The following is a 19,713-nucleotide window of genomic DNA, read 5'->3' on the forward strand; positions in this document are numbered from 1 at the left end:
CTGAGTAGCAGTTCAAAAGAACATGGGGGAAAAAAACCTTCTGTCACTCACTCGGTTAACACAATCCTCAAACAAGCTGTGTTATACGATGTACACTGTTCAGATCTCTCTGTTTTCTTGGAGGGGACAAGCACTGTGTTCCTGCTAGTCACATGGTATCATGTTCCTAAGATGTGCACTTGTCAAAGAATAACTGTTTCCCTTGAGCCAAGTTATGACATCAGTGACACTTGCCAGAAATTATAGCATAGATCAAATGTGGCATTCAGTTGATGCCTGCCTTGTAGCTGTCTGGCCATTCCACTTCATGTGTTGTAGACTTTACAGACTGAGATTAGTTTCTTTGCCTTCTGCTGAAATGGTTCAAAAATAGCCTATGTCACCAAACCCAAATAAAATTGAGTGGCAGGAGAAAAGATATTTGATGGTTCACACAGGCCACTGAGTCTGGTAGAAAGACAGGATCCTGGAGGTGAAAGTAGAACATTTCAAAACTAACTCCAGAAAGCCTGTGTTCTGGCAGAAGAGGAAATTTCTATATATTAAAGTAAGCCTTTAATTATTTGATCGATTATTATTACATTATCTTGCAGTATGTAACACAGTAAGAGATTTTCTTCTAATCTTTTTAATGCAATCAATTATTCAGACAAGTATATGTCCTTATTTGTGTTACTAGCATTTTAATGTAGTATTTGTCTTTTCTAACCTACTTTAGTTGCTATCCTTCATATCTGAAATTTTACATTGGTGTTTCTAACAATATGTTAAGGTAGAATTTCAAAGATTGTCAATACACACAGTTAAAATTTAGCACCTCAGAGATACCCTAAAGGGTGTGATTAATAGGATTCCAGTTCTAGCTCATCCTTGTACATAACAACATATGGAAAGTCTTTGTGATTTTTTTAATTGAACACATATTTGAATAATAATTCCATTGCTATTCAATGGCTTCATTATAAGCACACAAACACTCACCTATTGTCACTGGAGTAGTAATTTGTCTGAAAGAGTCTACTGAAGGGCTTTAGAAGTGTTAATGGGGGTAAAACTGCACTAAAGGCATGTAAAAGGCTTCTTAAACTCAAAAGGTTTTATTCTCCTTAGCCATTTTAGGTTATATATGGGGGGAGGGTTACATCTCAGTTATCTCTTATGAATTTATACTCAAGCTGCCTCACCTAGCTGCCTCAGCTACGTTTAAATATATATTTAAACTGTATTTAAACTATATTTAGTCTAAATATACAAACACTTTCACGCAGTCAAAACTGAGCTGGATATCAGTTTGCTGCCTTTATTTTAAGCAACAGCTTATTTCATTGATTTGTCCCATGAGGCTATGAAGGCTGAATCAAACCATTGCAGACTCATTGCTCTAAGCTAATTAGCTATTAAAAAACCTTGTCTGCATTTCATGAGTTTAGCATGAAGATGGTCTACTTGTCCCAAACTGAACTCAGCCACTGTGACAGTACATTTAGCAGAAACTCAAAATCTATTATATTCAAGTTGTTCAACAGAAGTATGTCACTGACTTCCACAGAATGTGACGCTGTACTCCTAGTTTTCAAATGAAGGAAAGGCATGTTTTTGTATTTTTAGAAAAATGTTAAATACCACACTGCAATTTTCTCACACTGTGATGAATTGCATATTTGAGACAAAAATCATGCATGCAGTTTCTATACTGGTTTTTTCCCTATGCTGTACACATGTACATGTTTTTGTATACATGATTGTAAATATGTTCACATTCAAAGTGAACCCGGGTAGAGGCCCCCTCAAATGCAGGGTACAGATAGGAAATGTACTGTGCTTTAAACATTCACATGAATGACTGTTAAATGCATACAGATCTACATGTGCTACACTGTGCACAGGTTGTATGTATGTTGAACATAAAGTATGAATAGGGCACTGGTCAAAGTATGATACCAATAGCACTCACTTATACACAGAAACAAATCAAAAAAGGATCTCAATCTCTCTCTCTCTCTGCCTGCCTCCCTGCTTCCTTCTTATGGTTATTTTGATAGATCCCACATTTTGTGGTGACAATGCCTGCAGTGAGGAATGTAATAGGTGCTATTTATTGAATCTGGTCTCTGTTTCTAACCCCCGGGCTGTTTCTCTGTGAACTGAGCTATCAGGAAACACAGCATGGTAAATCCCTCAAAATAGCATCCATAAGAATATATAAAGAGCCTTATTGTATCATACAGAATGTTCATCTGTTTGCAACAGTAGCTAACCAGATGCTTGGAAGCCGGCAGCAGGAAATGAAGGCAATGGTGCTCCCTGCTGTTTGTCCCCCTGCAAGCTGATGGAACACAGAGGTTCCCTTTAGCTATCATGGCTGATAGATATTGATAAATGATGTACACAAGATTAGAGGTGTGGTTTGCATCTTACTGTATTGTATTCTAATCTTATTTAGATGCTTTTTAAAATATGTGACAGTTTAGAAACACTTTATAAGAGTTTTTTCTCTTTGTCTGAGAAGGGCCTAGCAAGTGCCTATGCCTTCTTAGAGGAAAACTCAAAATCTGAGCTAGTTTTTATAATGGTTTCCCTCGTAAATACAAAGCAGTCTTATTCATTCATTTATTTAGAGTTTCTTATATACCACCTCCTCCAAAGACTTTAGGTGGTGAACCACAACAATACCAATAACAATTAAAAAATTAAAGGTCAAATGCCTGGCAAAACAGGTAGGTCTTAAGAAGGGCCATTAAAGCAACTAAGGAGTGGGCTGAATGAATCGGGGGGGGGGGGTGTTCCAAAGAAGAGGGGCAGGGATCCACTTCAAGGATTCTTATCAACTGAGCACAAACCACCTTCTCCAAATCTTACCAAGCAAAGAAAGATTGGAGATCGGACGATAGTTATCCAGATTATCAGGGTCAAGAGAAAGCTTCTTCAGAAGAGGGTAGACCACCACCTCTTGTAGGGTTGATGGAACAAACCTCTCCTGAAGAGAGGAATTAACCGTCTCCCGAAGCCAGGAGAGAACATTCTCCCTCGCAGCCCTAACAAACCAGGAGGGACAAGGGTCTAAGCTAGAAGCCACTGTGTCCACATTGGAGAGAATCCTGCCCACATCATCCACCTCAACAAGCTCAAAGGTATCCCAGATAGTAACACAAGACCCAGCCTGTATTACCTCAATGGACACTGAGCAATTGGAATCCAATTCTGACCGAAGGCGAGCAACTTTATCAGCGAAAAACCTAGCAAACATGTCACAGCGGTCAGATGGAAGATCAACAGAATCAACCCTTCAACCAGATCACCAGAATCAACCCTTAATTAAACACACAATCTCGCGTGTTTTAACTAAAGTTTTTCAGAAACTTCTGAAGAAGACGTTTTTCTTCTTCTCCTTTCCCTCCCTTTCCTTTCTGACTCCAGCCCCCACGCTCTCTACAGGATCCCCACAGGGATAAACTTCTAAGTAACAAAACATAAAAAGACTGCTAGATAAAATTCAACACTAGTGTTAGCAGCACACAATAGTACTGGTGTTCACAGCTTTGTTTGGTGATGCTTTAATTCAGTGCCATGAAGAATGAAGAGGATATTTTCCGTTCTGGATTTTGTTTTGTTTTTGTTTTTTACAATAATAGTCAACACAGATTACTTCACTTAAAAACCAAGTCAAAGACAAATTTGGGCTAATTCTCAATAATGAGCAGAAATAGTTCAATTCATTCCATGACAAAGAAATTCCTTTTTTTAAAAAGTCCCTCCCTCTAATATAAGGGGGAGAAGACTTTTAAAAATATTTCACACTGAGCAGAATTATGCACTGTACATAAATCTTGAAACATTCTTGGACACTGTCACCACAGCTGTGCTGACAGAAAGATAAGAAAACTGTGGTTATCCTCCTTCTCACCACACACAAATGCAGCTTTTGTGGATTCTTTTTAAATCGGCTCTTTTTCCACCCCATACTACAATATATTTAATTTACATAAGAAAACTAGATATTATTATTATTATTTACATTTTATATCCTGCTCTTCCCCCAAAGAGCCCAGAGCAGTGTACTACATACTTAGATTTCTCCTCACAACAACCCTGTGAAGTAGGTTAGGCTGAGAGAGAAGTGACTGGCCCAGAGTCACCCAGCTAGTTTCATGGCTGAATAGGGATTTGAACTCAGGTCTCCCCAGTCCTAGTCTAGCACTCTAACCACTAAACTATGCTGGCTCTCTTATTTCATTGATAGCAACAAAAGAAAGCAATTTCTGTGAGAATCCATGAAAGCCAGACTGTTTCTTGGTCAAATCAACTCTGTCAATGTATCCATCCATGTTACTCCAAAGACTGGGTGATATCCAGACTCAGTTGCTCAGTAGTGCTATTCAGGAGTTACAGTAAAAGAAGACTTAATTTCAATTGGACTTCCATGGAGTAATTTAGTTAGAATGTCAGCCACTTTAAAGAACAATGTAATTATAGTGGCTGACATGCCTCACAGCATAACATGGATGGTGCGAGACCTGCCTGCACCACTGCAGGGCTCTAAAACATGCAGCCATGCAGCTGCGCAAAAGAGCAGCTACATGGACCAGGAGTGGTCCCTGTAGCAATATTAAAAGAGCCACTGGAGGCAGACTAGTTAAAGTATGGGCTATGGGTAGAGTTGCCATGCCCCCTGGAATTTTGGGTTTCACCCGGATTTTAAGCATCTCACCCAGACCGCTTAGTCTACCCGGATTTGCCCGGATTTCAGCTTTCATTTTTTTTTAAAAAAAAAAAGCTAAGCTCTAGCCCTTGTAGAGGCGGAGTTATGGAGCAAAACGTAGTCATTATTCTGCTCAAAAATTATTTTCAAGCCAATTTACATAATATGTTAATTAGGCACCCGGATTTGGAAAGCCAGAATATGGAAACCCTAGGTATGGGAGGAACAAGGAAGAAGTTAAGGGCAACACCCACTTCCTGCCTAGTTGTAGAATAGAGTGGACACAAATGGCAAGAGCTCTGTGAACCTGTTTACCTTCAATAAAAAGATAAAGTTTGAAAAATAGTCTGCTATTCGAAGCAAGCCAAACAACTTGAAAAATCGCAAGGCATCCAATTGTATGATCTTGTGAAGCAACTCTTGTGCAGCAACATGGCTGCATATGGTGTAGCTCTGCAGGATAACCAATTTCCAGTTTCTAATTAAAACTATTCTTGCAGCCACTAGTACATTGGTTTGGTTTGGTTGGATCTTGTCCCAAAGATCCAAAATGGAGGAATGTTTGTTAACAACTAAGTTGTTTGCTACTGAACTCATTTTTATATGAATTGGAGAACTTTTACTGAGCTTTGAATTGCCAAACCTGCCTAGAGACTACAGTAGTGGGTGGTATACAAATATGTCAAATAAATAAATGCAATACAATATAATACCCCTGCTAACTTGGCAAAGAGGCACCTTTTAATGTGGTGATTCTCTTTATTGAGCAGGGGGAGAGTAACTGGCCCTATCCAACCCCAGCACAGTACCTCCAGTGACTGTTGCTAGTGTCTATCTTATGTTTCTTTTTAGATTGTGAGCTCTTTGGGGACTGTGATCCATCTTATTTATTTATTATTTCTCTGTGTAAACCACCTGAGCCATTTTTGGAAGGGTGATATAGAAATCGAACTAATAATAATAATAATAATAATAATAATAATAATAATAATAATAATAATAATAAAAACAATACAATACTCAAATAAATGCCAAATATTCACATTTTCTTCAACTAGGAATCAGAAATGGCTGTATTTGACAGTGCATCAGAAGTTACTGTCCAACTTCTCAGACATCTAGATTATTATTTCTGGAACTTATGAAGAAACCTGAGCTCCATGGACCAACCTCCACCAAGAAATAATGATGATGACAACTCATGTGGTCATAGAGAAACTCATTATACTTCTAAATTAGCAGATCCCAAGTGTAAGGCAGGTTTCTAAGTGGAGCAATTAGGGTGCACCTAAGGAAAGATGAGCTGAACCTCAGCTTCCTTTCTAAAGCTGATCCCCAATGAATCCTGTTCCCAAATTAGCCAAATAATATAGCCCATTTAACTGGAGTCTGATATTTTGCATACAGAAAGGTTAAATACCAGTTACCAGTTATTTTCATATCGGGTATTATTTTTGTCATTTTATAACAGAAAGGTTTAAAAAGTATAATTTTCCTCATATGTTTATTATTCCCTGAACAACCACAGAGAAGAGTTGCGTTCTGCATATCTTTGCTTTGCTTTTCAGAAAATGAATAAATATATTGGCCTCAAGCGCCGTGGTGTGGTAGTCCATGATGCTCATGGCTTGAAGGATTTTTGGGAAGAAATAATTGAAACACAGTCCAAGCAAAAGGAAATTGAAGATTCCCGATTAACCAGAAGTGCTTTGAATAAGTGAGTGTTTTTGTCTGTATTGCAAAGTGCTAAGCAAGGGAATGTTACCATGTGTCCTAAAGCTGGCATTTTCAATACTTTTGTTCATTAACTGCCCTTCAGATGGCCCTACTGAGAACTGCACCTGCTGCAGTTCAGCAATGGAATGTGCTGCATAGGGAAGGTGGAATCTCTCTCCTTGGAGGTTTCCACGGAGAAGCTGAACAAGCATATCTCACAAATGGTTTAGGTCTACGTTATTAGGTATGTGCAGCATTTTTAGTTTGTTTCATTACTCCATTCCTTTTCATTATTAAACCCTTCGTTTGGTTATTCATTCATTTAAATTGCATTCTTTTTTTTTCACTGCTGAAATTATATTCATTTAATAACTCAGTTCATTTCCATTATGTGGGGTATTCTTTTTAGCAGGAAATCAGTGGTTCGGATTTTTTTAAAAAAAAACCACCACTTGTTACACTTTGAACAAGTGATGCAGATGACAGAGCTCCTACGTGGCAGCAGACCCACCCCCTCCCCAGCCCCAGCCCCACAATGTCCTGGGGCATTGTGGGCAAAAACAAAACAAAAAACAAGCAGCCAAGAACAGAACTCAGCCCCTGCCTGTAAGTGTGCAACTATCTTTTTTTTTAAGCGGGGGGGGGGGGGTTGCTACTGCTGTCTCACTGCAAGGCAAGTCCTTCACCCTTAATGAAAACAAAGAGAGTTTCAAATTAATAAAATGGTATGTGCCATTTGTTTCATTTGGCCTTCCATTTGTTACTTTGGGCATGAAGAAAGTGTATAGATTTTCAGCTGAAGTATAGACAAATCCATCTATGAATTTGCATCAATTAATGTTGGCAAGAAGAGACACATTCAAGTACTAATGATATTTCTGGGCACCTTACAATTCTGTTTCAAAACTATCTCCAAACAATATATGTTTTGCAACAACTAGTGAAAGATTGCTTTTATTTCCATACTAATCCACCTGTTTAGCAGTCATCCACCACCTCTCATCTTGAGTTCCTTGCCTTGTTAGTTTATCTAATCATGGAATGGATATTTTAACAGAGTTTACAAATCAGCAACCACAGTGACCTAAGAGTTCCTTTGGGATGGAGTAATGCTTTAAACAATGGAAAACACAATACTCTGCAATATGGTGCTTTGGGCTAATTAGAACAGGGTCATCAGGAAGCAATGGCAAATCTCTAGTTCTCACAAACTGACATGGTTCTTTAGAAAATATTTCCACCTTAGGCATATTCACCAAGTTGTTAACTATGAAAAAAATGCATTGAGATCAGCTGTTGGCGGGATCACCCAAATGACTGCAGAACTGAAGCTAGCATATCTAACTGAAGCTAGGATATCTTAAAAACAGCTTCTCTGGCCCTTGTGCTAGTACTACATTATTGAGGCAAGAAGTGAGAGAAAGGGATAGCATAACCCTATTCACATACTACATTCAATCCACATACAATCTGTACACTGTACACAGATCTCTATGCCCACACAGTGTACTCTGTGCACAGGTACATGCATAGAACATAGTACGTTCAATGAACATAGCTCTTTAACTTATTAATAAATGATCTAGAAGTTGGGGTAAGCAGCGAAGTGGCCAGATTTGCAGATGACACTGAACTACTCAGGGTAGTGAAATCCAAAACCGATTGTGTTCTTCTTTGGAACACTCTTCTTTGGAACACACTTCCCCCCTCCCCCCAGATTCGTTCAGCCTCCTCCATGGCTGCTTTTAAAGCCCTTCTTAAGACACACCTGTTTCGCCAGGCATTTGCCCTTTATTTATTTTTTTAATTGATTGTTGTTGGTATTTCTGTTGTTTACCACCTAGAGTCTTTGGAGGAGGTGGTATATAAGAAGTTTCAATAAATACAATAAATAAATGAATTGTGAGGAGCTCCTAAAGGATCTCTCCAAACTGGGTGAGTGGGCGACAAAATGGCAAATGCGGTTCAATGTAAGCAAGTGTAAAGAAACGCATATTGAAGCAAAAACAAAAAACAAAAAACCAACACCTCAACTTCAGATATACACTGATGGGGTCTGAGCTGTCAGTGATTGACCAGGAGAAAGAGTTCTTGGTGTCGTGGTGGACAGCTTGTTGAAAGTGTCGACTTGATGCATGTCAGTTATGAAAAAAGGCAAATTCCACGCTAGGGATCATCCGGAAGAGGAATGAAAATAAAAATGCTAATATTATAATGCTCTTATGCAAATCTATCATGGAGGTGCCACACTTGGAGTATTGTATACAGTTCAACGTATCTTAAGGCGGTCACTGTAGAACTGGAAAAGGTGCAGAAGAGGGCAACCAAGATGACCAGGGACCTGAAGCACCTTCCTTATAAGGCAAGGTTACATCATCTGGGGCTTTTTATTTTGGAAATGAGGTGACTACAGGGAGACATGACAGAGGTGTATAAAATTATATCAATATGTCCATTGGCTATGCCATCTTTAAAATACCATACAGGTATCCATTGGCTATGCCATCTTTAAAATACCATATAGCCCTTTATTGAAATTTCAGCTGCAGCCAAATAATGTTCAGTATTTCCTCTTGAGACCACCTTTTCAAAAACCATGAGTTCTATCAAAATTCATATTTTGGATCCATAAGCCAAACTGTCCCTTTATCTCAGCAGGCAAGGTAGAATGGCTTTTCAGTATACAGAGCTCTTGTCTAGCAGAGCTCGTGCTTGTGAGCAAGCTAGTCAACAAGGAACGATCAGCCAAAAAGAGAAAGGAAGAGGGAGAAGGACCATTCTTTGAATGAAAATATTCTTTGAATGACAATATTCCAAAATGATTAGGCTGATTTTTAAGTTACTGAATGTACCCCCATGCAAATATCATTTTTATTACAGGGCAGATGAAGTTGAACAATGTTAAACCATAACTTTTAATTGAATTGGACACAAAATGAAAATGCCCACAGCTTTGAAAGCCCAGACTATGCATATTGAGACATCAGAGGAGCCAGACAACAATACCCACTGGTATACTGAGCTGTGATAATGTGACATTTCTCTCTAGACATAGAGCATTGCCTTTTTTGAGTGTTTTATGTCTGTAATTTCACAGGAAAGCTCATCTAGTCTCCACTAACATAATATACAGTTCAGTCCTCCTCATTGTGCCAAAGTAGATCCATTTCTCTTACTTATGACTCTAAATCATGCAGTAATCACTGCTGAAAGATTGCATGTTTTGAAAAAGCGAAAAAAGGGAGTGGAGAAATTGCATGTTTTGCCCATAATGTTTCACCATGTTAGTGTGCTTATCCATTTCTTCTCAATATCACATCAAATTGTAGATCTCAAAGATGCATACAGGTGGGTATGATTTCAGGGATCAATATACTATTTCAGAAGTTCTACTTCAGTCATGTGGCGGTAATTCCATTGACGCTTGTTCTCTAATGGAAGCCACTTGAAGATGTTCCTTCACATCTTCCACTGAGTGTGGAATTTTCACTTTCATTGAGCCTTTTCCCGTGTACCTGCCCATACGTGAAATGTCTAGCCAGGCACATGGGAAGCTGCCAGGTTAATGCATCATTAAAATCACACCTTCTTAATTCAAAATGAATGCATATTTATTATTTTGACAATTCCTTGGCTTTTGTTTTGCCTTTGGAGTACCATAAACAGCATCTGTGACCACAATTTTCCTTTATGTCATTTCCAATGCACATATGATATGACTTTTCCTAGTAGACAGCACTTATGCTTCATCCAGAGAATACCCAGAGGAGAAGGCAGCATACATCTCTAATGACAGCATTTCCCCTGTGGTGTGACTCCTCTGGAATCTAGCAATGTCACCAGGTTTCACACTGAGGATGAGTTACACCATTACTATTCTCTCTCTGTCTCAAGCCAGAAGGCAAGAGAGATACCTACGCTGAATTAACACAGGACAAGTGCATGGTGATGAAAGAAAAGGGACAGCTTTGGAATCACTCAAAAGAGCTAGACATTTGAAACATTTGGCAAGAAGTTTACTGATGAGAACGTTTGTTCCTTCATCCCAGGCTCCGACATGAATGGGCCCAGAGGCTGGAAGGTCGGATAAAGATGCTTCAGAAGACCAGTGAAAAGCCGAAAGGACAGACTGCCCTACTGCCAATTGAAACTTTTCAGTCAATACATAAAACAGCTGCCTAAAATTATTGCCTAGATACAAGAGTATGCCTTTTGCTAACACTGACTGAACTTACCTTGAACATACTTGTTATGAATGAGAGCAGTAACTCCAATTGATTTTAAATTATAAACAAACCATTGAGAGAGAGAGAGAGAGAGAGAGAGAGAGAGATGACTTAGTTCAGGACTTTCCAAAAAAGCTCAGTCTAGTTCAGATGTTAGTAAAAGAAGTGACTTTAACTGTTAAAATATTATGATCAACTTTAAATGATGTTTATCATTATGTTCATGCACTAAGAATTACCTTGATAGCATCTTGCATTATATAGCATTATATAGTGAAAAGAAAGAAGACTGTTTTTTATTGAGTACAAAGTGATGATAATGATATAGCATTATAAGTGTACATGGTGCTTAAATAAGGCTAAGGACAACTTCAGAATGCTTAGCTGGCATGTTCTCCTGTGTTTCTTGAAGTCTTCCAAATTCATGAGAATGAAGCACATGCAGTTTTGAAAAGATAAACAAGCTTCTTGCAAATATGTATTGGAAATAACAAAACTTCTCACATAACTGTGTCTACTGGAGTTGAACTCCCTCCCTTCTCCTGACTGTATTTCAGAGAACAATCTATGGAAGAACATATCTTTTCAAAATTTGAAGGGAGTAAGTTTTGCCCCATGAGCATTTATAAGCTGAATGGTTTTCTATATTGCATTCTGTATTTTGAGCTCTACAAGTGCCACTTATATTCCTAGTTCATCAGGACAGTGGTTATAGTTATATCATCATACTAAATAAAATAACCCCTCATAGCAGTTTGAAACTAATTTAAACTGCAAGCTAAACAATAGAAAAGAACTGCACAAAACCTATGTTGCAGCTCTCAAGAACATTGAGATCCAAAAGACATGTTGGAAGAGAGATTAAAAAACCCTTGAAAATGCAAATAATAATTGGATGGGGGAAGATTTGCTATACACATTTAAGAAATCTTAATTTTATGGCAGAACTATTATTACATGGAAAAACCCACAGAGCAGATGGGACATGGGTCTAAATGCTGCATTTAAAAAAAATTGAACCCACACAGTAGAGAATTAAGAAAGGGAGACTAAATTTCAGCTTCTTTTAAAAAGCTGCAACTAAGATTTTATTATGGTTCTTTATTATTTAGCCTGCAACTTATACTGTTTTTAAATCAATAGATTTTTTAAAAAAAAATTATTTCAGCAGAAGGAATGGAAGTAAGATGTTGAAAACAGCAATAGAGCTATATTTCATGGCAGGCTAGGTTCACAACTCATAGAGATGGAATGATGACTAGCAGTACAGATTCTGTGAGGAAAGCAAAAGGCCTGGCTGGTGAGTGGTCAGGCTCTAGGTTGCAGCAGCATCAAAGGAAATGAAATGCTGCAGTTCTTAATGGTGGTAACTAATGGCAGAGTCAAAGGTGGTGTTAGAAGGCTGGTGGAAGATATTGCCAGGTCAGCAGTTCACAGAGAGTTTAGTCTGGGCCAAGAGAGGCAAAGATGGGAGCTGAAAAAGAGAGTAAGTGGCAGGAAAGGAAGGAAGAAGGAAGGAAGGAAGGAAGGAAGGAGGCAGAAAGTCAACAGCAACTTGATTCGACAGATGTTTTGGTGGTGTAAGAGTACTACATCAATTGTTACTAGTTCCTTGGGTCACCTGATAGGCCCCGGTCAGGTTGTGGCAGACAACAGTCTTACCAGTATCTTCAGCTGTTCTGGAGGCACCCAAGAGCAGAGAAGAGTTGGCATAACACAGCACTATTCTTGGTACGGATTGTAGGCAGTAGCGGCTCGTGAACGCACAGCTGGGGGAGGCGGTGGGAGGCATCTTTAAGGGAAAAGAAAGTCGCTGCTTACCTCCGCAGCATGCCTCCTAGCAGTCCCTGCAGCGGGGAATCACCACCACCACTTACCTGGCTGCTGGCGGGGGCTCGGCTCTGTTAACGCCAGGTGAGTGTGAGTGGTAGCGGCAATTCCCCGCCACAGGGGTTGCTGGGAGGCATGCTGCGGAGGTAAGCAGTGACTTTCTTTTCCCTTAAAAGTGCCTCCCACCACGCCCCCACCAGCGGCACATTCACAAGCCACTACTGATAGTAGGGATGTGCACAGAACTGGTTCGGAGGCCTTTTATGGTTCTGAGGCCCTTTATGGGCCTCCAAATCCGTTCAAAGAACCAACAGTTCCGCTGGTTCGAAGGCGGCAGGCGTCTCCCTTTAAGAGAGGGGAGAAGGTGCACTTACCCCTCCCGCTGCTTCTCTCCCGCCGGCATCAGTGTTTTTAGCAGCCCATTGAGGGAGCAGCGTACCTCCCTGCTGCTCCATTGCCCTCCACTTCTGGATCCTCGCAGCCCCTGCCAGCTCCATGATGGAGCTGGCAGCTGTGTGGGCGGCTGATCCGGCCACCCAGCTACGGGCAGCTGCTCGTCTGCGGGGAGAGTGGGCTAAGCCTGTTCTCCCCGCCGACCACATTGATGTACTTCACAGCAGTCGTGTGAAGCACCTCAGGATGGGGTAAGGAGTAGATTTCATTCTCCAATCCAAGGAATTAGTGACAAAGCAGCTAAGCATGGCAAGGGTGAGGTGAGGCAAGGGACAGGTTTCATTCTTCTTCTTCAGTGCATGCCTTTTAATATAAAAAGGAGAGCTGCTTTATAGGCAAAGAGGGCAAGCATATATTTAACATACACATCTAGTTTGGCCTTAAGTGTGAGCATGTACTGGAGAGAACTAGAGAGAAAACAGAATGGCTTTGGATGGATAGTCTGTGGTCTAGCACTGGAGGATTTTTTAACCAGAGGAAAGAGAATGTTTTGACCATGGGTGGATTAGATAAAAATTCAAGTCAGGAATGTCTGTGTAAGCAAGCATAGAAATTACAGCTTGGCAGTGAGGCAGCAATGCAATTTGTCTTAACGTTCACGGAAAGCTATGCAGAATGTCATTTGCCAGCCTGAATTAACCCATCCAAACCTCTTTATGAAAATACATGTTTCTGAAGGACTTTCCCCCGCAAGGGGGAAATGCATGTAGAAAAAAATACAATACATGTAGAAAAAAATCTTGGATACCGTGACTATAACCGCTTATATTTGCTTACATGTATTGACTGTGCTGTTCCATTCTTAATTAAAATATTGTGGAAAACATTTGGAGTTTGGTGGGGGGGGGGATTACATTAGAAAAAACTGATGATGGCTGTGGATGGCATTATTCTGCTAAAGAAATGGGACCTTTGTCACTGGAGACAGAAACCCTATTCTTGCAACATATCCATGTATGTGCATATATGGATAGGGCGAACAAGATTGGACTCACTAAGCCTGACCCATGACCTCAGCAGAAGCTGTGAATGAAGCTTACAAACCTACAGTTGTATGTGCATAGGTTCCCTCTGAGCCTGGCTCAAGCTTCAACTGCATCTGAAGTAGCATGCTGAGGCATTGCCCACTGCCCCAACAGTGCTCACCCTGCCTTCCTCCTCCTCCACTCCCCACCCTTCCCTTCCCTTTTCTGAACTGCAGCAGCTGCTGCTGCCACTGCGGCCACCACCACCACTGCTCTGCCACTGGCACCTCCTCGTTCTGCCATTGGAAATGTGGAGGGTGAGGGTGAGGGAGTGGAAGGAAGTGTGGAGGATTATCTTACTACTCTATTTTTCCACACTTCCTTCCACTCCTTGTTCCTTACCCTCTGCCTTTTCAAAAGGCAGGGAGAAGGACCAGGAAGAAGATAAGACAGTGGAGGCAGAGGTGCTGAGGTGAAAAGTGCAATGGGGCAGTGGGTGGAAAATATGCTGGTGAGGAAATTAATGCTCAGCTAAGAACCTGGTCTCCATTGCAAGACGTTGTGTGTGAAAATGGATACACAGAGGTGGCAGGGCTTCAGGGGCGTAGCAAGGTTGGAGTGGGCCCAGAGACAAGACTTTAAAAGCCCCACCACCACCACCACCGAAGCTCAGCTCATGAAGTAAATAAATCTTAAATGAGGGACGATGCAAGTCACTTAATGGTACTAGAGAAAGACATGCTGTTCTGGTAGCTCCAGGTCTTAACACTCACATCAATTTTGGAGGATGAATACAACCGAAGGAAGCCCAGGCAGGTGCACAGCTGGGGGAGTCAGTCATGTGACTTGCCTCTAGGGGGGGCCCCAAGGCAGTGGGCCCCCAGACAACTGTCTCCCCTTGCCCTATTATAGTTACACCCCTGCAGGGCTTATTTCCTCACAACTATACACTTCCCATATATGACAGCCATGCACAAACAAACCCACTACATTCGTTTATTCAAATTCACACATTTCAGGATAGATGAGTAACATCAGTGTTGATACGGTTGGTGGTTTGATGAATTTCTGCCCACTTGTTTGTAACACAGAGGGGTGGAGAACTGTTCTTGTCGTAGTGAGCATGAATTGTACCCTTTGTTAGGCAGGGTTCATCACATGGTTTGCATTTGGATGGGTGACCACATGTGAACATTGTCTGCTGCAAGATAGTCCCCTTAGGGCCATCCTCAGCCATAGCTCGTAGTAGAGCATCTGCTTGCATGCAGAAGGTCTCAGGTTCAATCCCTGGCATCTCCAGATAGGGCTGGAAATGACTCTTGCCAGAAATTATGGAGAAGTCACTGACAGTCAGTGAAGACAATACTGAGCTAGATGGACCAATGATCTGACTCGGTATGGCAGCTTCCTATGTTTCAGGGCATGGTCAGAGGACATATGATCCAGACACTTCACTGAAGCTAAGTATGTCTAAGCTTGGGCAGTGTTTGGCTGGAGACTGCCAACTTGAAATCCTTGATGAATGAAATGTAAAGAGATAAATAAATAGATAATTTTATTGGTGAGGTGTTCAGGTGAACCCAGGCTTTTCATAGTTAGCCATATAGATAAGTAAGAACTTGTGTCCATTTCAATGTAAAAGAACAATTATTTCTTATTTAGAATAGTTGTATAGGGTTTATACCTGCTTTGTATTAAAACTTAGGCTCAGCAAAAAGCTTCTGCATCATGGATGAATGCAAATCACTGATTGCAGATGGATTTGGAACCCCTAGAGAGTAATCACTAGTCAAAAGGTGCCCCAAGCACTGACTTTACAATTTCCATCTTGGAGTTGGCTGACAGATATGAAAAATTATTTATGCTGTAAACAGACAACCTACTGTTAAGAACACTGAAGAGCCTCATGAGTATTATTTATTCTTGCAAGTACACAGAATACATTTCATTATTAATCAAGTTCTTGATAATGTTCATTACAAACAGTTGTATGCCTGTAACTAGTGTGAAGGCCTAAGTGGCACTCAGTTCTAATCAAAATGCAGCTCCAGAGACTTTTGAGTGAATGAATATTAGACATGATTCTCTCTCTTCCAATATATAAACAGCAGAAAGTAGGTGATGGTATCCATTTAGTAATTTATATTGAAGCCAAGAGGTTGTCAAGATGCTAACCCTGTTCAGGCATTACATAAACCAGAGACACTGTGCTCACGTAGAGCATCCCTGAGAGCGGACTTGGAAGCCCCCACTGATGCACTCGGAAACTCCACCCCCAGTCTCAGTGGTTACAGTGTTGTCTCTGAAGACAATGCTCTAACCAAAGAAAGTGGGGGCAAGATTTCAGAGTGTGTCTGCAAAGGGAAGGGGCTTCCAAGCAAGGACCTGGGATGCTGTACATGAGTACAATATTCCCAGTTTATAGAATGCCAGAAAAGGGCTACTATGTTGCATAGGCCACTACCTCTTTTTGCTCTATTTATGGCATTCAAGCAGTGTCTCTGACAAAAGGTGCTGGAGCACTACATTATCTGAGTTACTTTTCAAGTTACTCTGTACAAATTATCAAGTCAGTCAGTGGGAAATCTCAGATTTTCTGAGCACTACCATGGCTGGAACAACAACCCTCTGATATATATCTTATTGGTTTGTTTGTTATTTCTCCGTGTAAACCGCCCTGAGCCATTTTTGGAAGGGCGGTATAGAAATCTAATGAATGAATGAATGAATGAATAGTGGTAGTCCAGAGCAATTTTCTGTCTATCTATCTATCTATCTATCTATCTATCTATCTATCTATCTATCATTTTTATATACCACCTAATATGTGTATCTCTAGGCACTGTACACAATTTAAAACACAACAAATATAGAACAGAGTCCAAACAATTAAAATAATTTCATGGGATAAAAACACTTAAGAAGTTTAAAATTAATTTCAGTTAAAAGCCTGAGAAAACAGGTGTGTCTTAAGGATCTTCCTAAAAAGCATTATATCATGATGTCAGCTAGGACTTCTGGGGAAATTAAAAACTGTGCTGTTGTGTCCACAAAGAATCTCAAAATGTTATCTTCCATCTCAACAACATATACGTAACAGTCTATGGAAGTGAGGAAGACTACACAACCCTGCTTCACATGCCACTAAAATCAATTTCAATCTCACTAACTGGAAGTAAAGGTCTTTTGTGATTAGATGCTTCCTGAGTAACGCTGGTGGTGGTGCTTAGTATTGTCAGAGCACCAGCTGAAGGGGACAAGCCCTCTGCAAGTGCTGAGACCCTTCCATCTGATTCTGTGTGCTGCTGTGTCAGCACAATGGCACCTTAATGGGTCATTAAGTAACCATCTGTAATAATGAGTTTAAGCACAGTTAAAATAAGCATAAAGGGTAGCTTAAATTATAATATCAAATACCACAGTTTCATCCATGCTCTCAAATAAACACCTAATAACCTGGAACTAAGTCACTTCAGGCCCCATTTATGTTTTTATAGCCATACTTCTGACAAATACTCTACATTTTCCAAATTAATGACCTGCTTATGATGCATATTTGGATGAACTGACAGTTTATTGGAATGGTTTTTCACAGCATTTTAAGAATGTAACCAATTTTTATTTTATTTTTTGAAAGCTTTCTGCTTTAACCATAGATTTTTCATCTATAGATGTTCAGAATTTCCATCTTGGACAACGTATAGAAAGATTGTGCCGTCGAGTCGGTTTCGACTCCTAGCGATCACATTCCATGTGATTTACTTGGTAGAATACAGGAGTGGTTTACCAGTGCCTCCTCCCATGCAATATGAGATGATGACCTTCATCACCTCCCTATACCACTGCTGCCCAATAAAGGTGGCTACAGATGTATTTATTAGGGAAAATCTGGGCAGCACACGACTGGTGGGGATTTGAACCAATAGCCTCTTGCACTCTAGGCAAGCTCCTTCCCCGCTATGCCATAGCATGATACACTCTAAAATAAATCCACTAGGGTTTTTTTTACAGGTAATATACACACATTAAGGGTGGGTGCCAGGTGCATGTTTAACCTAGCAAATACACATCCTTTGAACCCTGTGGGGAAGAGGAAGCAGCTGAGGAAGTTACCACTGAAAGAAGGAAGTTACCTCTGAAAGGGTAGAGAAAGAGTGAAGCATCCCCTCACCTTGTGATAATTCTGAATATAATCAGAATTAACTGTGTTTCCCTTAAAATGGCAGCCATCAGTAATTTCGTATAGTTTGGCATGTAACATCTAGCTTGGTCTTTGTTGTCTACATCAGCAGGAACTTAACATAAAGGGTTCTTTTATCTTTTTTCTTCACAGAAAAACCATTTTGAGGTGTGTGTGTGTGTCCATACTTCTGGCTGTCTGTTTTATGTTGTAATTATTTGTTTCCCTCCATACTGGAGATGAACCAAGGACAAGCAGGAATACAGGAAACACCGCCCACTGCTATTGAAACTGAATCTCCTGTACACTTTCGTAAGTGTTAAATCAAGGGAGTGGGGGTGTGGATTATATGGTTTAAATTGGGATTAGAACTCCTCAGTAATGATCTCTCCCCATAGACCTGAGAGGGGACAAATCTCTACTAGGATCCTCCTAAAAATAAAGTTTATGACACGCTGTACAGCTGTAGTGTTGTTCAACTTCAAGTGACAGATTCATACATGCAAATACAGCCAACATTAAAACATTGTGAGGTGCTTTCACCAAAATAGATTATTTGAAGGGCATGCCAAGGAGTAATTTGAACAGCTTTCCCCCTCAAAAAAAAAAAAGAAAGAAAGGCTTGCTTTCTTTTCTTCATACAGTTAGTATGACACAACTTGCCCATTGTGTATTTGAAAACAAGACTCTACAATGTCAATGGCATGACAATGTGTTGTTCTCACATGCTAATGATCACTCACTCTTTGATGTTAAAAGGAAGGCTCAAACTACTTCTGACATGACCAGCCTGTTTGTTTAAACTTGGGTACAGGAATCAAATATAGAAAGCAGGGGGTGGAGTCTGATTTTTAGGGCAAAAAGCATGTGCATGTGAAGGGAACCTAACCCTCCCCATGCCTGCTGCTTATCTCCCTCTAGTCACTCTCCTCACATCCTTTGCTCCCAGCCAATTCCAGTAGCAGAACTCAGCCCGAGAGAAAAACACTGGGATGAGGAGGTAAGCCACAGGTGAAGGAAAGGTTTAGCACTCCATTTACATGTCGGTTTAAACAAAACATTTCTGGGGGAAAGTACAAGTCTCTACATTTTGCTGTAAACCATAACTTTAGTAATCCACACACAATTGCAACAGCTACTGATACACTAGTCTTTAGTTTGCCTTCATGTTCAACGAAAGTGTATTATGGTTCTGTAGAAAATGTGATTCACGTTCAAGAGCCATCTCCAGGGCTGCCCTCCACTAATACTTTACTGTCATTTTCCATGGACATTGCACTTTCGGTGTTCCAGAAATACATTACGAATACTGCCAGAGCAAGGGGTTGCCAGAAATTGAGATGGCAGCTTTTTCTTTAAGAGTTGCTTAGAAAAGATAATTTCACGGTTGTTACTCTTTTCATCACTTTTGCAATAATTGGAGATGTCCCAGCTTGTAGAATTTTCATCTTAAGGAAACCAAAGCCTTCTCTGAGTTTGAATCTGGCATCTCTGACGAGAGCCCTGTCAAATTATATATTTCATACTGATAATTAGTTGTTCCTGTCACATAAATCCATCTGTTTTATAACCAAGAATTTTGTAAACCCAGGGAATAGTAGTAAAGGGTTTTCCCCCAGTTTAGGGCCTCCCACAACCAGCTGG

At 40.3% G+C, this 19,713-nt stretch overlaps 1 protein-coding gene across 1 annotated transcript; it reads left to right on the forward strand.

The window, feature by feature from the left end:
- Positions 1–334: 334 nt before the first annotated feature.
- LOC128347928 (protein FAM240B-like) lies at positions 335–13,750 on the forward strand. The gene is made up of 3 exons (XM_053303260.1): positions 335–547; positions 6,268–6,416; positions 10,465–13,750. Exons 2-3 carry the CDS (start codon positions 6,271–6,273, stop codon positions 10,595–10,597), a joined length of 279 nt encoding a protein of 92 aa, XP_053159235.1. The 5' UTR covers positions 335–547; positions 6,268–6,270; the 3' UTR covers positions 10,598–13,750.
- Positions 13,751–19,713: the final 5,963 nt, after the last annotated feature.

This window comes from Hemicordylus capensis, chromosome 2 (assembly GCF_027244095.1).
Source record: "Hemicordylus capensis ecotype Gifberg chromosome 2, rHemCap1.1.pri, whole genome shotgun sequence".
Classification (NCBI taxonomy): Eukaryota; Metazoa; Chordata; class Lepidosauria; order Squamata; family Cordylidae; genus Hemicordylus; species Hemicordylus capensis.